Here is a 23,176-nt window from a genome sequence, read left to right as displayed (position 1 = left end):
CCAACGGTGGCTTTCTTTTGCCTGTGCTGTATGTGAACATTTACGTAAACTTTAAAGTCACAAGCAAGTCTCAAGTCTTGACTATGAAGTAGCCTCAAGTCTCAAGTCTACACCAACAAGTCTCAAGTCTACACCAACAAGTCTCAAGTCAACACCAACAAGTCTCAGGTCTACACCAACTAGTCTCAGGTCTACACCAACAAGTCTCAAGTCAACACCAACAAGTCTCAGGTCTACACCAACAAGTCTCAGGTCTACACCAACAAGTCTCAAGTCAACACCAACAAGTCTCAAGTCAACCCCAACAAGTCAACACCAACAAGTCTCAGGTCTACACCAACAAGTCTCAAGTCAACACCAACAAGTCTCAGGTCTACACCAACAAGTCTCAAGTCAACACCAACAAGTCTCAGGTCTACACCAACAAGTCTCAAGTCAACACCAACAAGTCTCAAGTCAACACCAACAAGTCTCAGGTCTACACCAACAAGTCTCAAGTCAACACCAACAAGTCTCAGGTCTACACCAACAAGTCTCAAGTCAACACCAAGTCTCAAGTCAACCCCAACAAGACAAACAACATTTTGATTTTGTCTGTCTTGAGTCAAAGTCATGTGACTCAAGTCCACACCTGTTAATCAGTTGTGTTCTTCCATCAGTGTTTGTATCGGTTGGACTGCTGTTTGATTCGTGAAGGCCTCAGACTGCACACACATCTGATAAACGTAGATTTAGTTTTAGTCCAGCATGCTACATTTATACACTCGGGCCTTTCCATTTTGTGACTTTCACTTTGTCTGTAAATGTGCTTTTTGTTATTGATGCCTGCCATTGTTTTAATTGATTTATTGCTCTGAATCACTGAACCACACACATGCCAGTTGCATTGAATGAACACGTCCCGACAGGACAGAGAAAGAACAAGAATCAGACAGAGAGGTACATGTAAGAACTGATCCACAAACAGCCACGGCCTGACATTAAGACTACAAAACTTTGAATTTATTCTGTTGAGAGACAAAACTTACAGAAAAGGTCAAAGTGTTTCTTCTCTGTAAACTAATTGTAGAAAACATTCAAGAGAAAAGATTCTGCTTATCCAATACAATCAATCATTCAGACAGTGACAGGCAGGACGGCCCAGGACATCAAATCATCAAACATTATTATTGACTCAGCTTTGCATTAGGATCAAATAACAGAAACGATCATCGACAACATTTCGCTTCATTTACACCATATCAAAAACGAAATAAAGAACAGTAGTCAAGAACTTATCTACAGAATAAGTGCAATAAAGCTGAAATCGATTCTTGTGTAATCTTCGTTGTCACTGTGTAAACCCGTCGTCAATCCACATATCACAACTCTTTAGAGTGAAGGTTCCACCAGTGCTACCAGCTGTTTTAGGCACCTCCATGAGAGCAAATCTAACTTCCATAAACCATTCTGCCAGACCAATTAAGGCTCGTTCACTCCAATTAAAATTCCAAAAGGCATGAAATCAACCATAGTCACTCCCTGATGAGAAGCCATCCATCACGTCTTGTAAAGTTAGAGTAATATTAGGCGACAGAAGTTTGTATGAACACAGAAGTTTCATATTGAGTGTGAATCTATAACACACTTCCATTTCATGCTAAAGCAAAAGCCCTTAAGGCCTCTAGACAAGGCGTGAGAACACTTCTGCTTTGTTGCACGTCACCCTGAGAGAGATGGTCTCATGACATCTGTGTGATGTCAGATCTGAGGGCACGTCTACAAGCAGTCACAATGTCATAGGTCATTTCCCCTCACGTCGTATTCGGATCGGTTGGTCGGCAGCGGTCACGCTGTGAGCAGCGCTCCTGTAAGAAGTTTGAGGCAGGCGGTCTTTAGTGAGGCGTCTCACAGGGACATTTCAAGATGGACTGGGAAGACCAGAAGCACACGGTGAGAAGGGTCCTTTAGGACCTACCCTGAAGGTTTTTCTGTGACATTGTCCCGGTGTGGCAAACACACTCGGCATGAAATAGTGTGTGGAAGGAATGCAACGAGAACCACGACACACTGGTGGTGAGAGAACCGCTTGGACTTTGTGACCTTCTGCACACAGAAATCCTTCACAGAAACATTATAACATTATACACAACTTGCTCATCATCAGCCGGTACTATCTGTTATTATTCATACCAAAAGCCATCGAAGGGACAAGGGCAACCGACGGGACGTGGGGGAATCTCCAAAAAAGACACACATCCATTTGGCCTTCTACTAAAGCAGACAGGAAGTCCTTTGACCAGGTCTGGCAGGATGTTTTTGGCAAAGAACAGACACCTTCCTACAGTGAGTACCTGAGAAGCAATGCTCCTCAGGTTGCATTCCTGATCAACACAAACATATCTTTGCAGAAAACCACAGCTGCATGTGCAATTAGAAAGGGACTTAGAGTTTGATTCACAAAGGTGATATTGTTGAAGTATCAGGGCCCTGTTATTACAGGACTTTGAGATTAGGAGAATGAAGTCATAGCATTTAGGGGAAAAGTCATAATTTTGAGAAAAAAAGTCAAACATTCAGAAAATGAAGTTGTGACTGTACTGGAAGGTGATGGTATTGTGGGAACAAAGACATCGTGGAATACTTTGATAACGTTCTAAATGTAGAGAATCTACAGGTCAAAGGAGGGATGTTTGTAGGGTTCACCAATAACCTCATTACGTTTATTATTATTATATTCAAGAACAACAGAACTAACCCTTCATCCAATAAGGAAACATTTAGCTTGTTCTTAAAAGTTAATAATATAGTTCTCAAAAACACGACTTAATCCAAATTATACTTCCTAAAATGATATTATCATAACGGTCATCTCGTAACTTCATAACTTTTTCCTCATAGAATTACAACTTCATCTTAAATTATTATTGAGGAACGACTAACTTTTTCATGAACTATTAAAACTTCATCTTGTAAAATATTTTCATAATATGACTAATTATGTCAAATGATCTCTTAATGAATAGTTATATCATTAATCACAACGTTTCATTCCTAAAGACGTGACCTCGTTCTCTACTTCTGCTTCTTCTATTAACGTTTGTTTCAGTGCAAACATGGAGGGAGTGTCTGAAGCAGCTGACTGCTATTATCAGTAGGTATATTTGAATTAAATAGATTACGATACTCTATTCCTTCTATACAGATTCAATTCATCTTAAATAATTACAGTTAGTCAGTTCAAGGGTTAGATATATATATATATATAGATATATATATAACATCTGACTATTTACAGCGGGGAATCTAAACATTGTAATTGCAGTGACACTCATTGCTTTAACATCAAGCTGCTGGAACTCCAGTTCAGTGATGAAGGGAGTATTAAATGGAGACTCTGGTTATTCCTCCTTAAAGCTAAATAGATGCTGTGTGTGATATGGCTACTCCTCTGCTCTAATCCAACAAGACATCAACGGACGGACCGATCAGGTGAAAACACAGTGCTGGCTGGATGTCCGTCCTACCTGTAGAGGAGAAATCCACCCTGACACACTTCCTTCTGTTTACTGTATTCTTAGTAGAGCTGTGAATACAGGAGCAGTCAGGGATGAAATGATCCGTCAAGATATTTAGAGTGCAGCAGATCACTTTTCATCCACCTGTCAGAACACTGTACCAATCACTCCATAACTAGAATGCACTGCAGTGAGCGTCGCAGCGTGGAAGCATCAGGGGGGGTTTTCCTTTGACATAGGACAGAGACAAACAGCTCCATCACCACTTTCCCTTCATTAGATTAACATTAATAACACCTTTCTTTTGGACATCTGTTTAGAGGACGGTTGAGGACACCTGCAGACAGAGTTTGTCCTATCTGCCGCTCTGCTCCACCTCTTGGCCTTCAGGCTGCCTCTCCTCTGAGGCCACTTCATCCTCCAGCTGTGTGTGCTCCTGCACAGACGCCTCCTGGATGTCCTCCGGTACGACAACCCCTGCGGCGTGCGAGTCCTCCTCAGGCGCAGGAGGAGAGGCGGGTGGCTGGATGCTACCGCTGGGAGTGGTACTCCCAGCTCTGGTTGTCTCCTCAGCTGGGCCAACGGAGCTGGTTTCGCTAAAGGAGTCGGAGGCCGCCCCTGAGCGCCGGAATAACCTCTGACCTGTGAGGACAACGGTAAGACAGGAAGTGCACAAGCTGAGTGGGATGTCATGTTCCACAGGTAGCAGAATTCTCTGAACAGCACCGGTAACAAAGAGAGAGAGCTCAGAGAGTGCACACAGACATTATTTTCATATTCGGTGTTTACAGCTGTTGTTCTCTGCATCCTTGTTCAGCTGTTCATAAAACTCGTCATTTCCTGCACAGATGTTTGACATGAAAGGCCTTCACGGAGCAGTCGTATCATCCCTGCCTGTACTGGACGGCTTGTCATTTGAATGATCTGCAGGAGGACGCCGGTGGACCCACCTGGTTGTTTCTTTGATGACGAGGTGGGACTTTCTTGCAGGGAAGGCCTGCCTGGCTGGGCCTTGGTGGAGTAAGTCGTCTCTGTGGAGTCCAAGGAACCTACGGGCACACACCATTCACATGTTATACACTGATACTGACAAACACTCACATACCTTGAGGTGTACTACTGTCACCATACAAGGACACTCTGTACCTGCAGCCAAGTTGAAGGTCCTTCCCTTAATGGAGCTTTGACTTGGAGAGAACCAGTTCAACACAGAGCCAACCAGAGGAAGCTGTCTCAGCACTCCCTACACACGGACACAAAGGAAGTCATCTCAATGGATTGGATCTGTATACTCGCATGTCGACCTTCTTGAGAGCGAACGGACATGTTAGTTACTAACTAACAGAAGCACACACACACACACACACACACACACACACACACACACACACACACACACACACACACACACACACACACACACACACACACACACACACACACACACACACCTCCTCCGTGAGTTTCTCCTCGTTGGCCTTCTGCAGCTGCAGCTCTGCCTCCAGGATGCCTTTCCTCACCACCTCTGTCATGTTCTCCAGTAGCTACACAGGAAAGAGTCATCACCATTCAGAAACGTCAGAATAGAGATGATGTACGTTTGTATCCTACAGGGAGTTAGCGTCACCCCGGTTCGCTCGATAAAAAGCAAATGGGATTTTTACAGAAAAAAGGCCGTCATCTCCGTGTTCTGATAGGTGTTGGACCGATCGGGGCTTGGTGGGTCAGCTGTGACATGAAAAGGTGATGGGTCGGAGTGTCTGTAGTTGCAGAAGTGACCCCTGGCATCCATCTTTTACCCATAAAGTAAAACCAGGGTCTCTATTTATCAATCCTAACTGACACACAGTCTCAAAATGACACACATTTGCTCCTACTTTTAGGACAAGGAGCATGTCATCAACGCTGTTGACTTAAGAAATGACTCCTTCAAAAAAAAAAAAGATAGATGTCATCGTTCTAAAATTCACAACCTGTTCTGATTTGTGGGCATTTAACTTTTTAAAACCTACATTTTCACTGAGGTAACAGCAATCTAACAGCACCATGAATCACCTTCATAGAACCACAAAAACATCAAATCATAAGTTTCTATTGTTCAGTGTGATTGTGCCACAAGCATTCTAAGCTTTATTCACAAACCTCAACAGAAGCTTTGAAATACATAATATCAGGATGGTGGTTGCTTTGAGGCAGAACAAATTCATGGAAAGTATTTGTGCATGAAACATTTGTTGGCAGGCTTTAAGCACAGATTTGTGCGCAGTGACTGTTTGTGAATGAGGCCCAACGAGCTTAGCATTTAGAGCTAAACACGTGCTAATCTACAGAGCAGCAGTGGGACCAGCACCGCTCCAGTTACAGCTAATTACAATATTGCAACCACTTTGTCAGTGTGGGTGGGAGGTCACTGACTGAATGTGAACTATTCATTACATCTTCGGCCTTCAAGTAGCCCAGAAAAGAAACCATATAGCAGTTACCCTTCCGTTCTCCTCTATGTCCCTCCCGAGGGCAGCTACTGTGTCCACCAACTCTGAGACATCAACGTCCTCGGTGACCATGCCAACAAAGATACAGTCCTCCTCCGTCCCAAACTCAGGTCCTGGGGGGGGGGGGGGGGGGGGGGATGGAAAAGACCAATACTGAGTTACATCTTCCACAGGCCTCTCAGAGGTGAAGAGGTGCTACTCACCAGTGGAAAAGATGATGTCAGTGTCAAGGTCTTGTAGTTTCTTCAGCAGCTCACTGTTGACTGTCTCCAGCTCCTGCTTCCTCCTGCTCTCATCCATTCCTTCGGCCCGAGGCTCGTACCTGAACATCAACACAAGCACGTTTGAGTCCCACTGAGCGCCGCAGCAAAGGCCAACGTTGTTAAAAGGACAACAAGTACGAGTGAAACTGATGACGCTGCAGGTTTAGTACTCCAGTAAAAGCCATGCTGCCCTGCTGTCGTTCAGACAGAGCGGTGTGTCTCAGACATGGCAGGACTGCTCCCTAATGCTCACACTATGGCCAAAGTCTTCTATTACGATATAGATTATTTCACGATTCAGCATGTTTTCTGGTAATAAACAGTCTGTAAGTAATAACCACAAGGTAGAGCCTATTTATGTTCACTGCTGTGTGAGCTGAATACTTAACAAATCTATTTTCTCAATTAATTAAGATTCAAGCAAAAAAAAACAAAAAAACCCCCACGGAATATGGAATGCATCCATTTAAATGAACTATGCCCTGTTGACTGTTGTTTTAGTGAGACTCCGTTTTCCTGTCAGTTGGGGAGCACAGAACCTTTCACTACTTCTGAACTACAGCGGACTAAAGTGGGTCGGCTAAAGCCCGGTCCCGGTCCAGCAGGTCAGTTTTTATCGGAGTTCACAGACTTTCTGACCTCTATTATCAATCTGGATGAAGTGTTATTGGTTGGTGATTTTAATCTGCATATCAATGATGCCACTATTTGTGTAGCTATTGAGTTTGCCTTAAGAGTTGTAATGAACGCTGTGATGAACGTTCCATCATCTGATGCGGGCCAACCGGTCCGTTTAGAACCCTAACCTTCTACTGGTCTCATGTACTACCTCATTCATCTGAGGAGCTGCTCCGACGTGTGTCACATGACCATCTACTGCTTTCATCCTATCCTTAAACCCTCCAACCAAGAGTTAGAGCTAAGAATCAACTCAGTGGATCACCACCTGCTGATCCACCACTACGATCACTCACCAGCTCACCTTCACTCTTCATCCAACTCTCATCTAGCTCATTTATCAACGATCTCCACGAGCACTGACCTCATCGTCACCCAGTCTTACCCCTACTCTATCTAGTACCAGCTAATCAACTGGGTCACCCAACCATCTGCTGAACCACCACTTTCTTCACCAACTGTAATACATTCATTACATTTGAATAGGAAGCGTGGGATTAAGTGCAGCAGATGTTGAGAGGATCACCACCCACATCCACCCAACCAGCCAGACCAAACGCCCCAAAGAGGAGAGCCGAGATGGAAGCTAAGCTAACCCAGCTAGGACCCGAGGCTTCTCCATTACCCAGCATGCTGCTGGCTGTCTGATGGTCGGTCACAGAAAAATAAGACGGATGAAAGCAGCGGGAGGCCGGTGACTGTTGAGCCCACGTCTTCACAGAGACCTGGATCCATCGTTCATCCCGGATCAAGCTGCACTTGACGGGTGGACATCAGGACTGTGGTGGACCAGAGGAGGACTCTGTGTCCACATCATGATGCTTGCTGCTCAAACATCAGTCAGAGTTGATGGACAGTGTTTTCCTCATGTTGATATTTAATGTGAAGATGTCGGCCATATTATCTGCCAGAGAACTGTTGTTGTTGCTGCCGTTTACATTCCTTATGATATAAATGATTAAAATGCTCTACAGGAATGTAGCACTGTTTTAGTTTAGTTTGGGGTACCCAAATATCGAAGAGCATGAAACCAAATATGAGGTGTCGATGAAGTCAAAGACCCTCTTTAAGTTGAAACATAAACACCTATTGTCTCTGAATGTAGATCAGCTCATTTAGTGAAGGTGTGAGGTTCTTACATGAGTCTACTAAGGCTACATCCACATTACTCTCCGTCCACACGGCGTTTCAGCCATCGTTTTCTAAATGATCTCCGTCCATATTACACGCCTGGAAACGAATATCACGTGACTCTTCACGTTCACTGGGCATGCGCTGATGTAAACAGGAAGTAGATTGTCGTATTTTGTAACTAAGCAACCAGAGTAATAAAGTAGTCTTTAATGATCGTAAGTATGTGTTTGATACTTAAGATCTTCTCTCAAATCTTCCTCTATAAACTCAAACAGATACAGTTCGTGGAAAGTTTAATACGTTTTATTTTTCAGACTTAACGTTAGTTACAGTGCTGTGGGTCTCTCTCTCTCTCTCTCTCTCTCTCTCTCTCTCTCCGATCGCTACAATAACAGCTGTTTCCTCCGCAGACATGCAGACTTTAACTGGACAACAGCTGCTAGTAAAGACAACAAGGTCAGCCCTGTGATCAGTTGTCAGTTAACCTGGTAGTCGATCGCGGGTGTTACGTCACCGTTTCCAAACGTATGCGTTTCCGTCCGTCCACACGAATACGCTACCCGGAGTTTCCAAAGTTATCCGGCTTCGGGATCGTATCTAAACTCCTCCGTTTACGGTGCTCCAAAACGCCGGCGTAGTGTGGACGCTCAGTGTAAACGGAGCAAAACATATGCGTTTCCAAACGAAAACGGAGTAGTGTGGATGTACTCTAACATTGTTGAATACACTTACTGGAGGTTGCTCTGAATGAATACAGGTAGTGTCTATCCACTCTTACCGGACAGCACCAAGGCCAGGCCAGCTAAGCTCCTCTATGTAGGTGAGCGAGGGAGAGTGTCGGTGGGTTTCCTCTCTGAAGTCCTGTCTCAGGCACATTGTGGAGCACATCACAGGCACCAGCTCTGACAGCTTCTCCATCAGGTCCTCGACGTTTTCCTCCTGGGTCCCCAGAACTGGAGAGGAGGGAGAAAGTCACGGTGATGTTTTCACCGTTACCGACAGTATCCAACATCTACTACAACATATCTTACTCGTGTGTGTTCACGTTACCTGCAGCAGTCAGGAGGGGACTGAAGCGAACACATGTACCCTCGTCCTCGAGCTCCACCACATCTACTCCACTGGTGGGAACCAGCTGAAGCAGCTGTTCACCCAGCTACACCCAGGACAATAGAAAAATGAAAGCATCAACCGTGTGGTCGATGGCAACGCTCAACTAAACTGGTTCAGTTCTAACTTTTTATTCTTTTGGTACAGCACAAAATATTCATGTCAAACAACCATGGGCTAAGATCCATGAATCCATAGTAATGACCAGCGTGAGCTTCGAGGTCCATGCTTTATTCATGTTCATGTTCTCAATAGTAGCGGCTCATGTACAGTATGCATGGTAGTTCTGACTGAAACATGAAGATACAGTTAAGCAGCGCTGCACCTGGTGAGTTATGTGCATCGGTTTCTGATCAGTTCAACTAGCATAGGCACACGTTACACGTTTACTCACCCATCTGTTGAAGGCATCCAGCGCCTCTTTCTCCCCAGCACAGTAACCTTCCACGGAGCCCCCACTGGATGCTAGCAACACAAAAAGGGAAATGGCGACTAAAGTAAGAACACAACAATGTACTACGATTATTTTAGTTTATAGTGACATTATTGTTCCGATACTATCTCAATAACATCTAAATTTCATTCCAATCTTTGGGAAATAAAGTTAATTTTTGAGCATTTGGGAATAGTAGGTGTAACAGAATGAAAAGGCTCACAAGAAAAACTTACTAGAGTGTTCGAGCTTTCAAGCATCTTGTGGTCTTCATAGCTGAAGACTACAGTGTACAGAAAAACCCACTCACACAGACCTTTAACTCCGATCACCACGTACAACATGAAAGGTGGTAAATGGTGTTTGTATGAGGCCTTTTTTAGTCTTCCAACCACTCAGAGCGCCGGACACTACATGTCCTCACATTCACACACCGACGTCAGAGGCTGCTATAGAAGGTACCACCAGCCTATCTAATCTAGTCACTCACACCGTTCAGGATCTTGCTTAAGGACACTTCGACATGCAGACTGGAGGACTCGGGGATCAAACTACTGATTTTCCACTTAGTGGAGGACCAGTTGCCCCACAGAAATATAAGTGAGTCCCATCCTGCACAAAGTGCAACATGTTGTGGCTGAAGATCGGGACAGACAGGACCAGCAGAATCATGTGATATCATGTGATGACAACAAAGCTAATGATGGCCATGAGACCTGACTGAAAACTAGTAAATGGACCTTTTGAACCAATACTATCTCGTGACTTTAGGTTTTAACAGCTAACATGACAAGAAATACGGTCAGCATCGACGTCCGGTAGAACATCACTGTTTGTGATTGACAAACAGTCTTCATGAAGACTGGCTCATTATTCTTGGGTCCAGGGAGTGTGAACCTTACCAGAACTCATTTCCTGGGAAAACCTGAAAAGCACCACGGGAGAGCTGAGTTCATCCTCCACCTGTTGGACAAACAAAGACGAGGTGAACATCTGACCCTCAGGGATCGTTAGTCTGCTGGATGACATGCACAACGATTACCATCAGGTGAAAGGGTGCAATGTTAACATGGATTAAGATTTCGCTTGGTGTCCATGCCTACTGAAGCTACTACATGTAATGTCAGTGGTGATTGGAACTGTATGACACACACACACACACACACACACACACACACACACACACACACACACACACACACACACACACACACACACACACACACACACACTTGTTGTTTGATTTGTCAAACTGGTCATTATGGAAGCGATCGAGTCCTTGCCTCTCAGTGGTATGGAGCAGCTAAAACCAAAGCAACAGCTCCAGTTCACAAGATTTGGTTGACATACGTTTTAGTACTGATCAATATGTGACATTGGGTATTTTAACTACTCCATTATCACTGTAAAACATTTCAAAAGCAAGTCTGTGAACCATGCACCCAGGCCACTGATGCAGGCAGCACCTGGACACGTCTGTGTTTGTGACTGTGTCACCCAGAGCTGATGTCACCTGTTAAGCATTACTTTGTTTTTTGGGTCAAATTGTAACCAGAATACAATTCTGCAAACAAATAATCTCAGTGAAGTTGCATGTGGTGCATTTCTGAACCACTAAGACAGGAAACAAACCACAGTGAAGCCCATCAGCGATGACATCCAGGTGACAAGTTAAGAGAAGCAACAGGCCTGGGTGGGGCTGAGATGAAGGCTTAGTGTGTCACGGGTGGATGTGAGGGTCATGAATAATCCACGAGCACATGGGGTGTTGTCGAGTCGGAAAACCAGAAACATGACTGTGGTACGTTAGATCCATGAAGAGGAAAGGCTTCAACATGCTTCAGGCGGAGTGCTTGTTGCCGTCTGAATCCCACCCAGGCATCGGTCGGCCGGGTGTGAGGAGTTGTAAAAGTAGGTAGAATTTGAACTGCTCTCTTTTTCATTCTTCACACAACCACAACTACTACTGTCACCGTTTGTGTGAAGGTCTACGTTCCTTGAATGCCTTCAAGAAGAAACGTGTGGCGTTTCTCCCGGCTTGGCCTTCTCTACGATGCATTCTTTTCTCCCTGCTTTCAAGAGTGGCCACTCGGAAGAGGTTGTAACACGCTTGCCTTTGGATGTGGACAGCGGACTCATTGTGACCTAGTTCATTTGAATCACACTGAGGGTTTTAATTCATCTATTAGGCAGACTGTTGGTGAGCTGATGCACATGCACCAGCTCCAGGGTTTCCTCCTTTCAGTGGGGGCCACACAGACCAGAGGGGTGAAGAGGGGTACAATTAAATCAGAACTGGAATCAGAAGTATAAAACCACAGGAGAAAACCAGCATTATATGGAGCAGGAGTTCTGTCGGAGCAACGGGCACAGCTAAATCTGATTCGAGTACACAGCAGCCCATACATACAAGAGGTAAGATGTTTTCCACCAAACAGGAAGAAGAGACATCAGCTCAGACAAAGAACTGTTCAGCAAGAAAAGAGCCTCTACACTACGACTGTGGTGCTCAAACAGAAGAAAAGTAGAGCTCACGGTTAACACAAATGCTATGACATCAGAACTATGATAAAAAGCGAAGTTCCTCTTTTTAACCACACCAGAATCACAACCGTCCCAACACAATTAGACCTGACACCGGCGATCATTAAATAGTTGTTTCTTCAAACTAGGGTCCAAATAATTGCCATGGATTCCATGGGCCTGGTCTACTCTAACATGCACTGCTAAAGATTAGCTGTACAAACAAAACACGACCCACAGTGCTGCAAAGACAACAGAGAATGAGCTCATTATAGCTGCATTTCACATTATCTGAAGGCAGCTGACAGCCAGCATAGGTTGCTTTGGACTTAAACATGTCAGGAGTCAGCATTGATTAGCAGCATTGCTCCTTCATGGGGAAAAGAGCCAGTTGAGGTAGTTGGGGCATCGGATGAGGTTACCTACACCTTCTTGTGGTGTGGGAGGAGACCCGGGGAAGACCTAGAACATGCTGAAGGGACTGTACAGTATATCCCAACAGGCATGAGATGGAGAACATGGCTGAAGAAGAAGATATTTAGACCGCTTTGCTTCACCTGCTGCCACTACAATACAACTTCTGTCTTCTAATGAATCCACAAGAAGATCTTTAGTCCACATAACTCCAACTGAGTGTCATTACATTTAATATTTCATTTTGGAATATTTCAGGATCACTCTTGTTTTGAGTGTTGGAGCATGCAACTTCCTTTTTCACAATGATAGTATAAACGTTCAGATTTAAGAGGCGTTATTTGTGTAAGAGGACTTGATTTATGACAACCTATACAGCTGCACTGATCTGCGTCATCTCCATCCTTTCTCCCCAGGTGTACAGATGTCAATGAGCACAACGGATCTATTTGAATCACAAACTCATAACAACTCGGAGATAGGCGCTGTGATTCAGAGCAGAGTGGACCATTTATGAACTTCAGGTTAGCTTTAGATACCGTAATCCCCAGCAGACAGGCTGCTAAACCGATGGACCTGGGACCCAGCACCTCCCTCTGTGCCTGGATCCTGGACTTTCTGACTGCCAGGACTTAGGTGGTGAGTCATACTTCGAAGCCATCAACATGGGTTGACCGCACAGTTGTGTCATCAACAACAATAAGGCCTACCTGGAAGACGTAGCTATCACTATGGTGTCAGGCCACAACAACCACCTACTGAACGGCAGCGACACGTCAGGAACTGGTTGTGGCTTTTAGGAGGAAGCAGCAGAAGAGTTACACACCCTGGGACACAAGGGCGAGCACCTTAAGGTACCTGGGAGTCCACCTCACAGATAATCTGACATGTTCACATATTAGCTTAAGAAAAGCTGGACGTGAATGTGTCCTGGTAAAGACCGCCTACTCAACAGTCAAGCAATAGACCAGGTGTGTATTGTCTTGAGTCCTTCTTTGACTTGGCACTGGAAGTGCATTTCTTCTTCATCTTCTTCGGCTTTGCTGGCGTATCACATGCAAAGTGCATTGTTGCCTCACGTCGGTTAACTCGTTTAACCCAGCAGGCTAAACAACAAGGCGTTTAGTCTTTGCAAGCGGAAATTATGTAAATGTTTGTTTGAATACGGAGCTGGGAAGTGATATCCGATCACAAGTTGTCACTTGAGACTCAAGTGAAGACACGCCTGGTATGAGCAGTCGTACCATACTCCAAGACGCATGTTAATGTGAGGTGTGTTCAGGGCGCCTGGGAGTCCTAAACACATTCTACTCTGCTGCTGTGGAAAGCATTTTAGCAGCGGGCATCACCAAGAGGTATTTGGATTTTAAACAAAAGGAAGTAATGAAATGCAACAGCACATGACACATTCATTAATTATTCATGACCCTTGTATTTCTTCCAAAGGCAACACAACATAATGACTGTGGAGAGGCATTCCCTGAAGTACCTCAAAGAACATGCCTGAATGTTAGGAAGAAGGAACAATTAGGAAGAAGTGAACAGTCCATCAGCCAACGGAGACCCAAACACCGCTGAGCTGATGCGAGTGAAGGGAAATGGTCAGGAGTGACAGGAAGAAAGAAGAGGACGAGAAGGGAGGACAAAGGGGAATGGGGAGTAAGGGAGACAGGCAGAGGCTTGGTCCCACCTACAATAGAGAGCATGAGAGAACCCAGAACGTCCCGGAGTGAAGCCCCAGAGATGGGCGGGATCGGCGACACCACGCCCTGGAATCAAGGCAACCCACACTGACTATAACTACAGCTATACACGCACACATACAGCAAAGGATTCACATATGGACCTGTGCTCATACACAGTCACATCTTACTCGCACAGTGGTACTTTAAACTCAAAGTGTAGCATCTTCACAGTGAACGCTGCTGACCGTGATCAAACTGAATTCCATCCTTCCTTTATCGAGCGCCTGTGAGTTTGAGTACCACTGTGTAATGATCCTGATCCCCAACACTCTGATTGTTCACTGCATATGTATTACGGAGCTCCTCCTCCCAGCTGGGGAGTATTCACACCACATCTCAGTGACTGTATGGACGCAGTATGTGCCTTTAGCGTATGCCAGTGAACAATCCTCGAAGCAAAGTCCGAACCCCTGAGAGTGTTTAAGTGTCAATGTAACTCTGGTTTTACCATGGTCAAAGCCTCGAGGAGAGAGACCTCTGTCTGAAGCACATCCTATCAACACACATGCAACAGCTGGAGGTCATTCCTTCATGTCACACATGTTATTTATCAATACATGGACCTTGGACCAAACAGAAGCATTGTACCTCAGCTGTCCATCATGCAAATAAGATTATTAATTAACCAACATTTCTATGTCAATATGTGCGTTTGAATTTCATGTGGGAGGTGGTAATATCATGAGATCAGATCATACGTTGTGCCAACATCTAAGCAGGCCCTCTGGTATACAGGGGGAGTAAACATAACATGATGATGCTTTTAGAAGAGGTCTACACAGAGGCAAAGGCTCGGGTTTCATGGGGCTCAGAAGGTACTTCTAAATGCTTTTATTTGGTCTTATTTAACATGTGAATATGTTTTCAGTTTACCTACTCAAGATAATATAAGGTGATGTGGAAATGACAGAAACAAACTCGCTCTTCTTCCGATTTAGAGATAAGGCCCATTGTGAGTTGAACTACCGTAAATTCCGGTATATAAGCCGCTACTTTTTTTCACACGCTTTGAGACTGCGGCTTTTACAACGATGCGGCTAATTGATGGATTTTCACAGGCTAACTAGCTTCCCGCTGCCAACACATTTAACCTCGTCGTATCAGACCAACGAAATTACCGAACAGGTCACAGTGGACCAATGGAACTGTTTCGGCAAACTCACTCACACTTAATTCTTCAGATCACCCATTTTGCGCTTCGTGCACGCACCCTCATCATGGAAAAGACACGAGGAAATGCATATGATGCGGCTTTCAAGTTAAAAGCGATCCGTCTGGCTGTCGAAGAAGGAAATAGAGCTGCTGCACGTAGGCATCAGTGAATCGATGGTGAGACGCTGGAGACGGCAGCAAAAAAAAAAAAAAGCATTTGCGGTATGTATGTAGTTGTGGATGTTACCGGCATTTATTTAATTAAAAAAATCTTTCCTGTAACATCTTGCCGCGTTAATATCTCATGTTTCAACGGGGACACCTGCGGCTTATAGACAAGTGCGGCTTATTTATGTACAATTTATTTTTTCTTTTAAAAATTAGCAGGTGCGGCCTATATATAGGTGCGCTCTATAGTCCGGAATTTACGGTACTAGAAGTAAAACTAGAAGCCAAAGCCATATATATATATATATATATATATAGCACAGATCTGAGAATCGTTGTTATGATGGCTGTCATTTGATCCTCGTACCTAAAATGTCCTGTTTCCTGAACACTGGCCTTTTTCAAATCCCAGGTATGTAGCAGTAATCAACACCAGGCCGGGCAGCATGTAGAGGGCAGCGCTGTGAATAGGTGACTGCAGCACTATCACATACACAATGGGGCTCTATTTTTACTGAGGCATAATGCAAAGTCTAAGGTGAACACAGCACCATCACTTTGTGGATGTTTTTCAGTGAGTTACAAACAGTAGCTGCACATACTGGTATCACTTGGGGTGTTGCTGACTTGCTACCGTCGTCCTGTTTGTGCAGGTTCTCACAAAAACTCTGTTCACCTTTTATTGTGGGAAACATTCTGCTATTATTCATGGGACATAGAAAGAACACCTACCGATGTTTTGATGGAGGCCAGAGCTTTTAGCTTCTGCAGGAGTTGCTGGCTCTGGAGGGGAGAGATGAAAGGTGACACGACTTACTTTCTAAAACTCCATAACATGACACCTGTGTGCCACATTTATACCAACATCTAAATTGGTTGAACATTTTTTAAAAAGAGTTCACTTTGTTGGGAAACACACAAAAGGCAGTTTTTGGTTACATGCTCACCAGGGCGGTGGCATGTCTGATCTTCTGGACAATTCCACTGTGACCGAGGTACTGCAGCGAGAGCCACAGAGGCAGCGCTCGCAGCTTGGCCACCGGCTGGCTGGAGGTCAAACCTGCTGCCAGAGACTGAGACACAAAACATAGAGGAGCAGTGAGTCACCCAACTGTGAAGAATCAGTGTGTGTGTGTGTGTGTGTGTGTGTGTGTGGGCGGGGCTTCAGGGCTCTGCTGACTAAAGGTGGAGATACACTGGATCTGTTGACACACGTGAAGTTCACGGATCCTTGATCCTTCCAGCACGCCTTTCCCTTTGTTGACTAGAGTCAGTGAATCTCCACCCGTCTGCAGCAGACCTTTACAGGCTCTGGTTCTTTGGCTGCTTGATTTACTAACTGTACAACCAAACTCCTCTTCACTTCCCTGGAGCCAACGAGCAATCAAGGAGGCCCAGAAGACAAGACGACAAGGCGTCATATCTTTGAGCTACCACACATGCTCAGTAAGATCTGGTGTGTACTTGGTGCACAATCATAGAACATGAGGATCGATTTGTGTGACATGAGCTGAGCCTACCAGTGCAGGGTCTTCATGTCTGTAGAGGGTGACGGCAGTAACCGCAGGAAGTCCCAACCACTGACCCGGTGTCAGCGTCATACTGTCACTCCTGCTGGCTGCCTGGAGGGAGAAGAACAACGTTCACTGATGAACACGCGTCACAAGAGGAAGTCAACATAGGATGGCTTTTCCTGGGTGTCTGGCTCCTACAGTCAAGATGACGTGAGACGGTGGCTCAGAGTGGACGCTCTTCAACACCGCCGTATCATTTTAAGATGGACTCACATTAAGATGTGAACCTGTCCTTTAATCAATGAGCATGAAGAACAGGATGTCATTCTACCATCAGCTTACCATGATAGCAGAGGTCACCTGACCCAGTGCCAGGGTTGCCAGGTTGACCCTGAGGAACAAAACAGAGCATGTGAGACGTGAACATTACGGCAGTGATGTCCACAGGTCTTCTGAGCGTGGACTTGTGTACGCCACAACATATACAACGACATATATCCATTTCACAACGACTTCTCCGCTGTTCACACAACAGCTCCCTTTTAAAGTCTGTGTGTTTGAGCGGAACCACAGTAATCATCACAGCATCGTGTTCCGATGAACAGAACCATCTTATCGTTAATGTACAGTTCTGTTGAGCAGGCAGATGGAGAACAGCGGTGCGCATGCCCTCAATCGCCAACGTGCGATCAGCACACGTCTACTGCACAAACACTGGGAGGACTTCTGTGAGTTCACGTTGAACATGTGCATCAATCACAACCATATAGTGAGGAGAGTTAAAGAATTGACCCACCCCTCCACATGGAGCCACATGCTGTACTGATCACACAGGTCCTTCAGACGAGCCAACTTGTCTGTATGTCCTGCCCCAGGGGTACCTGGGAAAAAAAAAATCAGCATAAGTCAGTGATTTGCCTCTCAATGAATATCTTCAGTACCACCTGTGTACAAAGTGAAACATGAAGTGTCTGAACTGTGATCATCCTTCACCTGCGTTGGCGATCAACAGCAACGGAAGCTTTCCGCTTTCTACGTCCTCCTTGATTAGTTTGTCCAACAGGGCGACGTCCTGACAGACAAACAGGATACGAGTCACAACTAAATCTTTTCAACCACCTGAAAGTTTGTTTTCAAAGTGATTTTCATTTCTTTTACCATTTGGTGTTGGGATCCAAAGATGGTGTTGCATGGGACTGTACACAGACTAGAGAGAGGCAGGCCCAGCTGATGACACAGAGACCAGCGTTAACATGACGCTCATGCTCTATTGTGTATGCAATACAGTATAATCTGCATGCCTATATAGAATACTGAATACTGATATCAGACACTTTGAAGCTATTAAAGTGCAAACATCTCAACAACACTAGCCGTGCTGCTAAAAGGACATCTGTGAAATATCTTACTCTGTTGACAGTCAACAGAGACTGTCTGCAGGTAAATAAGGAGCCCATGTGGAATCGCTTCTTTTTTAAAGCCCCTTCAAGTGTACAACTCCAATATTTCTACAACGGTCATCATGTGAGAGTTAGTGTTCCAGCCCTCCTACCTGGCTGCACAGATGCTGCCCCAGTCCAGACCTGCCGGAGGCGCTCTGGTAGATGACGGGCTGTCTGGAGCTGAGGACTGAATAGCCCTCAGAGGCATATTCTTCATAGCGGGCGTTAATGACCAGCCGACACACTTTGACCAGGCCGTCCCTGTCGTCCTCGTGGAAGTAGGCTGAACCGCTCTCATACCTGAGGGACAGTTAGAATGGAGAGAATACGATGAGTTGCTCATCGCTGTCATACAGTGCCCAAAGACAACAACTGGTACAACTACAGAATCGGAGATTCAGCATTGTGTATTACCGTTCTACTCTCTAATAATAACAATGCTGCGAAGGAGACCTAGCTGTATTACACTGGCCAACAGACCGTGGAGAGCTGTTTTTGACTGTGTGACGATGAACACAAGCAGAGCAGAAGTGATTAGTTTAGGTCCTGGAGCCACAGGTCTACCTGAACAGTCTGCAGAGCCACAAGGTGGTGTCAGACAGGATCCGGGTGGTCAGCTTCCTCAGCCGCTCTCTGTCCAACACGGAGATGTAGGCGGCCAGGCTGTGACCCAGCAGGGCCATGTGACCCTGTTCACCCACATGCTGCATCCTACTGGAGACAAAGAGCAGCTCCGTCACACACCGTGGTCCTGCATCCCTGTGCTTCCATGGAGGAGGAACTGTTCTCTGATGTTAGCTTCAGGTGCCACAGTTCTTCTACCGATCCGGCCGGTGTGGCCTTGGTTCATATCAGCATGAGCATGTACTGTTTTTATGATGAGGAACTAGAAGCCTGACACGATTCATGACACCCTAAAGGACGAAGATCATCTTCCTCACAGCTACAAATAATGCTTTACATGTTAGGGTTTGGATTCAACGTGACACTACATGGTTCATTTGGAACAGTTGAGGTACAACATGCAGACAGACTAGCATCATGTATTGTTGCTCACTGATTAGTTCTACTTACTGTTGACTGGGCTTGTCCTCCTCCTCTTCCTCATCATGAATGAGGTTGTGGACCAGGTGCAGTATGGTGGCAACGTCCTGACCGCTGCACAGGAGACACAGAGGAACAAGTGATGAGCATCAGCGCTTCAACTTCTCTCAAAATAACTTGAAACTCTTCCCACGCACACAATTTCCACACTTGGTATCAAATGTCATCCTTAACACACTGACAAACTCCTCCTCCATCACCGAATACATCCATCCCATGAACAGACGGATACATATTGCTCAACGAGCTTCAAACTGACTGGAGAACCGGATGTCTCTCGGTGACTCCGACGGTAACTGCCCCAAAACACGTCACAAGGAAAACAGAAGCCTAATACAGCAGAACTTGCTGTATCTCCCACATTTGTGACAAATACTTCATAGAAGTGTGTTCAGAAGAGTCTGCTCTCACGGACTGTGAAGCATCCTCTAAATAATGAGCAGCAGACAGAGTGCTGTGTCCAAGGTTACCGACCTACAAGTGACTCAGAACACACTGCTGCATCCTCGTGTGGTGAGAGAAGGATCAGCCGGTGAAAGAGTAGGAGAGCTAGCATGTCAGACGTATGTGACCTGAAGTAGATACTGTTGTTTCCTGATTCATTGGGCCTCATGCAGGAGGCGGTGTACAAACAACTGTCCTCTTATTTGTCTACGTATTCAGGATGCGTTCGCATTTTGTGAGTCCCCGCTGATTTCTGTGATTCTCCAATATTTTAACCAAGAAGAGAAAAAACATCTCGTCTCCTCAGACTCAAACCGTTTGTCCAACTCGAGAATATTCAAAGACATCAAATGTAACACATAGGATTGGCAGGGAAATGTAACGCCATAGAGAGGCCATTATGATGATCTGACTGACTGCAGTGAACAAGATGAACAAGTAGATGGCTTGTCATGAAAAAAAAAAAACATAAGTTGAACATACAACATCCTCTGTCTCAGGAAAAAAAAAAAAAAAGGAATAAACCTCAAACAGAGGAGGCTCCTCTCTCTCTCTGGTTCACTCAGTCTTCACTACACTCAGCTTCCTTCACAAAATACTGCTGAGGACAAAAATCCCTCCGGAGACTTAAAGACCTGCATAACCAGAAAGGGATAGTGTGTGTGTGTGTGTGTGTGTGTGTGTGTGTGTGTGTGTGTGTGTGTGTGTGTGTGTGTGTGTGTCTGTGTCTGTCTTACTCTCCCTGCAGGGGTCCAGGGATGCTGGTTCTGCTGAAGCGCCACTTCTCTGGTCCCGTCTCTGGCTCTCTAAACAGAGACACAACAGATGGATGATGTTGCTCTCTGTGCTCATTGGTTAGAAGTTCAGCCCAAGATACAGATATGTTTGCTGCTTTCACTGATGTAACGTCCTTGTGAAAAAGTTGTGTTTCCATAATCTTAAAGAGGGTTAGAGTTTCACCAGCATCATCAGAATGTTTCCAGCTCTCATATTTGATACTCGTTTTCTAAATTAAAGTAGAATAGTCTCAAATCTCACCTCTGTCCGTCTCCCAGGATTCTCATGGCTTCACTCAGATTCTTGCCCACTTGAGCAAACGTTGAGTCCACCATCATCTAAAGTGTTTGTGGATCTGTGTGTGTGTGTGTGTGTGTGTGTGTGTGTGTATGTGTGTGCTGGGAGCAAGTTAAAAAGAATATTAGAACAAACATTTAAATCAGTCATTACAAATGCTGCAACACTTAAACTGTGTGTGTGTGTGTGGCAGAAGTGTCATTCACCGCATTCAAACAGGGTGTGGACACTTTCACTGTGTTTACTTTGGACGGTCTACAGCGCTCTACTACAGCAGTACCTACGAGGACTGTTTAAAACACGGCAGTAATGTCCTGAGGCATGATCGAATATTTAGAACAATTGATCTCACGATAATTGATCTTATAATTAGAATGACCTGTTAAGATGATTTCATTAGAGACGAGTTCACTCATTTGGTTTCCGCTCTCTGCTGATAGTTCACTTTGGAGAAGCACAGCTGTTAAACTCTGGAGGTGCATGAATACAGAAACACTAAAGACAGAGTGAAGACATGCTGTGATGAACTGAGTGAATACAGGTTCTTTCCAAAGATATTTAAACATTTTTTAATTTTTGCTTTATGTTAAAACATTGTGACATTTAATTGTCTCTGGAACAAGAAAATACAACTTTGATCTGCTGTAAACTTTAAACAAATAAATACACAAACAATATTAAGAACACACGCTATGCACTGCACACATACAGCTGCTGCTGTTGTTGTTACTACAGGTATTGCAGCGCAGTACCCTGTTAAACCGAACATAAACTCTAAGCTAGAAGCAACTTATCAGGTCTGTTTCATCACTTTGTGTATTGACAATGTATTATTGACATTATGGATATGATACAGATCTGCATGGCATGTATCGCTCGACAGGAGGATCCTCTGACCGCACATCCGCATCGTCAGCGGACTCGTTACCGAGAGCCGCTGACACACCACACTGAAAGCACCCGCTTCACGCCGCTTCCTCTCGGCCAGCAGGGTCCACAGAGACGGAGGACAGCGGGGAAGCAGAGCGTTCGCGGCCCGTCTCGCGACCCGTCTCGCGGCTGACACAGAGGGCTAGCTAGCAACACACACAGCTGATCGAGCTCGTACCTTCACTGCACGCAGCTGTCAGCCTGTCCGGGTCTGTGAGGGGGGGACGGGACGGGACGCACACGGTCTGGGTCCGGGTCCGGGACACGTCGTCCCTTCAGAAGTCTTCGGGAAAGCTCGCTGAACCTTTGAGGTGGACACGTATCCGCTGCCGTGTTGTCTTTCTCTATTCCGCGTCAAGACCGAACCGGACAGTTCACTTCCTGGATAGGCGCGCGCGACGTGCGTTCCACGCTGGCAGCGCCGACGTCACGCTCTGCCGCTGAACTGGCCAGTCAGGTGGAAGTGATGACGACGGTGTATCGTTTTAATGATTCATGTTTATAGGCGGTGCACACAACTTGCAGACGTGCCCCTGTAATGTGTGGATATTCCCGTAGTGGTAGGAGACAATACACGACGCGTCCCTGTCTCTGTTGACCTTTGAGAGTTGTGTCCCCAATCAGACTAACGCTCTATTCATTGTGGATTAGTTAAGCCTGGTGTTGTGTTTGTGGTTCTGGAGAGCCTGGGCTCTCTTTAACACGCGCTTGCTTTTATTAGCATTTTACTTCATGGCTGTTATGAAAATTGCTTTCAAACCTGATGACGTTTCAGAAGTTCTTTGCAGAAAATGTCAAAAGTCTTCTGTTTATGCCCCCTCTCTTATCTGTAAGGAGCATGGGAGTGGCCATAGAGAGATTAAATAGATCATGTTAGGCAAAGGTAACCATGATTTTTTCCAGGACCTTCCAACTGACCAACTATAAAGTTGATAGCATCCTCTAAATCAGCACAGGCCTACGATGCTGACGATATAATCCACAAACTGTCAAGATCCTTGTTTATGGCCATTTGCTAACATTAATCCATTGCAATTAAGCAAATGTTGTAAAACAGTT

At 45.2% G+C, this 23,176-nt stretch overlaps 1 protein-coding gene across 3 annotated transcripts; it reads right to left on the bottom strand.

Annotated features, from left to right (window-relative positions):
• Window positions 1-980: 980 nt before the first annotated feature.
• pdxdc1 (pyridoxal-dependent decarboxylase domain containing 1) lies at window positions 981-22,510 on the bottom strand. 3 transcript variants are annotated; one of them, XM_068724773.1, is made up of 24 exons: window positions 22,296-22,510; window positions 21,152-21,288; window positions 20,851-20,919; window positions 19,640-19,723; window positions 19,130-19,279; window positions 18,676-18,865; window positions 18,282-18,350; window positions 18,117-18,195; window positions 17,920-18,004; window positions 17,466-17,514; window positions 17,130-17,231; window positions 16,557-16,682; window positions 16,342-16,392; window positions 14,738-14,782; window positions 10,510-10,570; window positions 9,569-9,639; window positions 9,115-9,220; window positions 8,843-9,017; window positions 6,193-6,311; window positions 5,981-6,102; window positions 4,949-5,041; window positions 4,644-4,740; window positions 4,448-4,546; window positions 981-4,139 (listed from the first exon to the last, which is right to left on the bottom strand). In XM_068724773.1, the coding sequence occupies exons 2-24, from the start codon at window positions 21,226-21,228 to the stop codon at window positions 3,853-3,855; spliced, it is 2,406 nt and encodes an 801-aa protein (XP_068580874.1). In that variant the 5' UTR covers window positions 21,229-21,288; window positions 22,296-22,510; the 3' UTR covers window positions 981-3,852. The 3 variants fall into 3 exon arrangements, with proteins under 3 accessions (XP_068580874.1, XP_068580875.1, XP_068580876.1); XM_068724774.1 differs by having other exon boundaries at window positions 19,130-19,276; XM_068724775.1 differs by lacking the exon at window positions 14,738-14,782.
• Between the last annotated feature and the right edge of the window lie 666 nt (window positions 22,511-23,176).

This window comes from Cebidichthys violaceus, unplaced genomic scaffold (assembly GCF_023349555.1).
Source record: "Cebidichthys violaceus isolate CVI_PGR_0920_01 unplaced genomic scaffold, fCebVio1.0.p SCAF_32, whole genome shotgun sequence".
Taxonomy (NCBI): Eukaryota; Metazoa; Chordata; class Actinopteri; order Perciformes; family Stichaeidae; genus Cebidichthys; species Cebidichthys violaceus.
The sequence above is the reverse complement of the archived record's forward strand: the minus strand, read 5'-3'. Positions and strand labels throughout refer to the sequence as shown.